The sequence below is a fragment of the Brassica oleracea genome, chromosome C3 (assembly GCF_000695525.1).
Source record: "Brassica oleracea var. oleracea cultivar TO1000 chromosome C3, BOL, whole genome shotgun sequence".
Lineage (NCBI taxonomy): Eukaryota > Viridiplantae > Streptophyta > Magnoliopsida > Brassicales > Brassicaceae > Brassica > Brassica oleracea.
This window is the reverse complement of record NC_027750.1, coordinates 47,738,937-47,744,868: the sequence shown is the minus strand read 5'-3', so window position 1 is coordinate 47,744,868 and position 5,932 is coordinate 47,738,937. Positions and strand designations below refer to the sequence as shown.

Here is a 5,932-nt window from a genome sequence, read left to right as displayed (position 1 = left end):
CCCCGTGAACCGGGGGGGCCTTGAATAAATTTGTTTCAGGAGTGACGATTATGAAACTTTTAACATCTTCATTCTGTTTGGGTATTGTTATTGTCTTTGGTGTCTTGATGATGTGTTTCCATCATCTATGAACTTGTGAGATTGTGCTGCCTTGCCTTGTGGTGGTTGGCAATCTTTTGTGTCAGTTTACTATGTACAATACTTTGAAAAATCAGATTGGAGTTTATTGATTGATGTATGCTATAACTTAAAAGCTTTTTGCCTTCCGTACCCCCATGATTTTCTTACGGCTTCAATCATGTTTTTAAGTCCTCATCTTTAATGTTCTTTTGCTACATTTTCCGTTTGATGATCGGGGCTCTTTGCTGCCATGAACGCATCAACATACTTCATTTATGTCTTTATACCCTCAAACACACATGAAATCGCCTGGACGGGGTTGAAACCAAGCCCCTTTCGATCAAGCTGAGTTTATAAAGGAAATAGGCCTAACAAAGGCCATTAGGAATTGAGTTTTTTTAGGCGGCGCTTAAACCGACGCCGAAAATGGACACGTCAGCAATTAGCATAGAGATTACCTATTCTTATGTGCCGTTGATTAAATATACTATCAACGGTAAAGATCGTTTTATTAATCGATCCTCGTCGATATCTTAACAACCAATCATATCAATTATTCGATCTATTATAAAAGCTAAACGAGAGATAGGTTTATTGCATTCTCATATCTGTACTTCTTCTTCTTCTTCTTTAACCAAGAAAGAAAGTCAAAGCAATGGCTCCAAAAGCAGCAGAGAAGAAACCCGTAGAGGAGAAGAAACCGAAGGCCGGGAAGAAGCTGCCCAAGGAAGCAGGTGCAGGCGTTGACAAGAAGAAGAAGAAGAAATCGAAGAAGAGCGTGGAGACATACAAGATTTACATCTTCAAAGTTCTGAAGCAGGTTCATCCAGATATCGGAATCTCTAGCAAAGCCATGGGGATCATGAACAGTTTCATCAATGATATCTTCGAGAAGCTCGCTCAGGAATCGTCAAAGCTTGCAAGGTACAACAAGAAGCCGACAATCACCTCAAGGGAGATTCAGACTGCTGTTAGACTCGTTCTTCCAGGAGAGCTCGCGAAACACGCCGTCTCCGAAGGCACCAAGGCCGTCACTAAATTCACCAGCTCTTGAACTACGAATCTAAATTCACCGTTTAGGGTTTTAAGTTTCAGTTACATTTCAATCTCAGTTGTAATTAGTGCTATGAATCTGTTTGGAATAAAAAAAATTGCGTTTGGCACAATGCATGAAATTCGAATTTGAGTTTCAGATTAATTATTACTTTACAGAGAAATTTAGAGTAAAATAAAGAAGACTTTCTAAAAAAAGGAATGGCTTCGCCCGGGTTCGAACCGGAGACCTTCAGTGTGTTAGACTGACGTGATAACCAACTACACCACGAAACCGATTTGTTCTAAATGTGTTACACAACATTCAAAATTAAAGAATCTTGTTTTGTTCCACTCGTAGTATTTAGTTGAGTCTGGCTCTCGTCCTCCTCTACTTCTGATGCCTGCGAATATACACCAAAAGCAACTTAAAATAACATAAAGAACTTTTGATTCTTCTCAAGTTTCATAACATAAGAGTCTAGCTAGTTTCCCTGGTTTTAGTATCTACATGTCCTTAATTCTGCTACATTTTACTTGAGGGAGCCAAGTTAATGTTTTGATTCCACGTTCAAAATTGATACGATAGCTGTTCTATATAACCCGAGTTGATCACAACACTGATCTCTTGCCCATTTTTCTTGATAGCTGATTACCTTAATCAATTAAATAAACTTGAGCAAGATCATGCTGATTGCCTTACTAATCACTTGTACAATGTGATCTAACCACGTTCAGATTTGTGGAAGCTTGTTAAAACCACGATATATAACACAAGTGATATATATACTTAAAGCCTATATATATTACTGGTAGGGACATAACCAAAAGCATACCATAGATATGATACATCACATTGACACATTGGACAGTACATATTTTACCTCCCTCTAGCAGTAGAGCTACCGAAGCTAGAACAAATAGTTCTCATCGAGAAGACAGAATCAGAAAAGAAACAAGATAGTTCACAGTTAAAATTTATATGAGCAGTTTTGTTTCTTACCGAGAAAACGCAGATTTCAAGCAGTCTTAAATGACTTGGAGTAGAAATGTTTGAGCGCCAGGCTAAAGGAGTTGTCAACTGTGTTCGGCTCTATCATCTCATCACTAAGAACCTGTGTGAGCTGCTCAGAGTAAACAACTCCTAAGCTACTTCTAATGATATTCATACCCAGGACCAGCCAACTTCTGGTCTGGTGTCAGTCTTAGCACTTTTTAGTGTGTAAAAGATACTTAGATACAAAGATTTGAGAGCAGATTGTCTAACTCACTCGCATGTTATATGTGGTGACTATAACGGCCAGATCTCTCTCTCACACCACAAACAGGCTTTGATGTGGGACGGAGATATCAAATTGAGAACGAAGTAGGCTGAGCAAGAGGGACATAGAGATACAAGTTCGCAGCTCAATATCAGAGAATCATAACCGCAAATAAAACAATGTAACAGATAGTGATAGTCAAATGTGAATTTCATATATTTTGATGATACAAAAGCATAAAGAGAAGCTGAAATTACTAAAATAGAATCACATCTGAGATTTGATTTAACGAAAACAATTTTAAAACCCTAGCCGCCGAATCCATAGAGAGTCCTCCCTTGCCTCTTGAGAGCATACACCACATCCATGGCCGTCACCGTCTTCCTCCGCGCGTGCTCGGTGTATGTGACGGCGTCACGGATAACGTTCTCCAAAAAGATCTTGAGGACGCCACGTGTCTCCTCGTAGATCAGACCGCTGATACGCTTCACGCCTCCTCTACGAGCCAAACGACGAATCGCAGGCTTGGTGATTCCTTGGATGTTGTCTCTGAGAACCTTCCTGTGACGCTTGGCTCCTCCTTTCCCCAAACCCTTGCCTCCCTTTCCACGACCCGACATTTTTCAACAACACTAAATCTCAGATTTTCTCAAGGACCCTTTTTTTTTTGGTTTTGTGTATTAATGAGGAGAGCAATGGGCTGTATTATATAGTCGTAATATAATCGCATGTGTTTAGTATATCTCAATCCATATGAATATTAATGATTATGTGTTGGCCGTTGATTAAGTATGAATCAACGGTCCTTACAGTCGATCCGCGTGATACACGAATCTCTTCAAAGTGTTCTCCAAATTATAGCGGGAATATATTTTATGTTCTCTTCTTTCGTGTCTTCTTTTCCCTCCCTTTCTTTCTGAAATACACCCTGTTTAAGTTTCACTAGACGCCGTCGTTTTTTTGGTGGTATGTTCGGTAATCGGTATCTTTCTGCCGTGTAAAATATCACTGCAAAAAACTCCACACTCCCAATAATAAAACAGTTCAAGTTAAAGCAGTAAAAATCATGTAGATTATAAAAAATAAAATAAGACAAGTGTAAATCATTCTGAACATATGCAAGTGTAGATCAGACATATGCAGATCAAGTAGTTTATTATAATTTAAATATTAAAACAGTTTAAATAAAGCATATCATATATCTAAATTAAAAATTACAAGAAAAATCAAAACACAAAATACATAAATACAATACATAAACAAAACTATAGAGTTGTGGATGAGAATTAGACATATATTATAGAAATATAACTTAGATGAATGTAATTCAAATTACCTTAAAGAGAGGATGATAATTAGATAAGAATTTTTATGTTATTAAAGTAGTAAAAAAAAGTAGTAAGTAAAGTGGAATGCAAATGTGGTGATTTATAGAAGAAAAATAAATGTATTTTAAAATTAATTATTAAGAATATAGTGTTGTCCAACAATAAAACTAATGGGCGAACAACATCAATTCTTATGGAGGAGAGACGTATACATGCTATATGTGTGTTTGTTGGCTGGCTATATGTGTTTCACATAAAAAGAAAAAACACAAAATCTTGTGAAGTCTTTCTATTAAGGTAGGGATTGAAACTTATTTACGGAACATGTTTGTAATAATAAGTTTGCAATTTATCAAGTGTCACCAATCAGAATTTTGTTTCAGTGTTCGTTATTGTATCAATAAAGCATTTCCCAAACATCAATTTTTGTTTGTTCTATACTAGAATGAACCACAATTACTTTTTGACCCACTTAAATATGATGCGTTTTTGTGCTTAGTGTGTGTTTTTCTTAATTAACTAATATTTATTATAGTTATCTGATTTAAAATAATCAAATGCATTTTATAATATATGTTATTCACATCGTTATTCTATTGCTAAAAGGATAGTATTGTTCAATCAAGACACTATAAAATTATACTCCATCTGTTTCTTAATATAAGTCAGTTTTAGAAAAAAAATTATGTTCTAAATTATATGACGTTTTTGGTTTTCTATGTAAAATTTATTAACACTTAATGTTATATGATCAATAATAATATAAATTATATTTTATTATTGGTTGATTTGTGGTTAAATAAATAATTAATGATGTTTTCCTTAGAAAAAAAAATGATTTTTTAATCTATGTGAGCAATTCTAAAATGACTTATATTAAAAAACGGATGGAGTATTATTTAAATAATATTTCCACCACCTTCTAATAATTGCTTTTTGTTTGAATGTAAAAATGCTGTAGAATTTATAATAAATTACTTTTATTAAAAACTGAATAGTATTTATACATATATAGACCAGATTATAAAAAAGTGGATACCTATTCAGTTTTCAGTTTGGTTCTTTTGGTTTTTGGTTTTAGATATATAAGATATGCTAGGATGATTTATAATATCCAAATTTGAACTGAACTATGTTTTTTTTGGTTCAGTTCTGGATATATTTGCTCGGTCAAAATATTATATTTATTTTAAAAATATTATATATTAATTTATGCATAAAATTTAATTTGTATTTAAATTTAAGTTATTTTTAAAAAGATTGTAGTGGACCAGACGGTGTAACCATGACTCCGTTGTCTATTCGACTATGAGTTGTGTTAAAAACTCATCAAATCGATGATATTATTCGATTTTTTTTTAAAACAGGATAGGATGACTGGTCAAACTGTAACCTACTGCTCTATTCAATTATATGTCGTGTTAAAATTTGTATTTTGAGTCAAACTGGGAAAAATGGCGAAACAAAGTTTTTTTTTTTTGATAACTCTGGTATCGGGGCAGCAACATTCCCAACTATCCTCCGAAAAGGGTCCAGCACCCCAACAGGAAGGGATGTTAAATCCGTTGTGGTCAAGGCTCGCACTACAAGAAAACACATGCTTAACAACAAAAATAAACGAGGAAAAACAATCCTCGTAAATTTGCGTCGAGTTTACGACGAATTTACGTGAAAAACTAAAGTCATCGTTATTTCCTCATAACGTAACGACAAAACTGTTTCGTCGTAAAGTGGATGTAATTTTACGAGTATTTTACGAGGAAAAACTATTTCCTAGTAAATACGACGTAAACTTTGCGTGGTATTTACGAGGGAATAGTTTACGTGTATTTAGCGAGGAAATTTTTGAATCCACCAACTTCATAGGTGTTACACGTTTTTTTTGCCCACCTAATTAATTTTCGTCGTAAATTCATAGCAAAATTACAACTACCAGATTCGAATTTTCCTATAAATATGGATGTTTGAACATCATTTTAAACACACCAACAACAAAAAACGTGAAAGAAAAAAAATGGCTGGCTCCGGGACTATTTACGAGTTGCGGAAGTGGATGTATATGCATAGAGATGCTAACGGGAGAGTGACGAAAGAATACCTTGCGGGTCTGGAGACATTTATGCATCAAGCAGATTCAACACCGCTCGCCCAAGAAAGTGGTAAGATGTTCTGTCCTTGTCGGAAATGCAA

General features: G+C 34.9%; 2 protein-coding genes and 1 non-coding gene across 3 annotated transcripts; 1 reads left to right on the top strand and 2 right to left on the bottom strand.

Moving 5' to 3' along the window:
* Positions 1 to 734: 734 nt before the first annotated feature.
* LOC106332267 (histone H2B.7) lies at positions 735 to 1,286 on the top strand. The gene has a single exon (XM_013770741.1). It carries the CDS (start codon positions 776 to 778, stop codon positions 1,172 to 1,174), a length of 399 nt encoding a protein of 132 aa, XP_013626195.1. The 5' UTR covers positions 735 to 775; the 3' UTR covers positions 1,175 to 1,286.
* An 89-nt stretch (positions 1,287 to 1,375) lies between these two features.
* Positions 1,376 to 1,449, bottom strand: TRNAV-AAC. The gene has a single exon. It is a non-coding gene; the product is annotated as a tRNA-Val (tRNA).
* Positions 1,450 to 2,606: 1,157 nt separating this feature from the next.
* Positions 2,607 to 3,097, bottom strand: LOC106329410 (histone H4). The gene has a single exon (XM_013768057.1). It carries the CDS (start codon positions 3,032 to 3,034, stop codon positions 2,723 to 2,725), a length of 312 nt encoding a protein of 103 aa, XP_013623511.1. The 5' UTR covers positions 3,035 to 3,097; the 3' UTR covers positions 2,607 to 2,722.
* Positions 3,098 to 5,932: the final 2,835 nt, after the last annotated feature.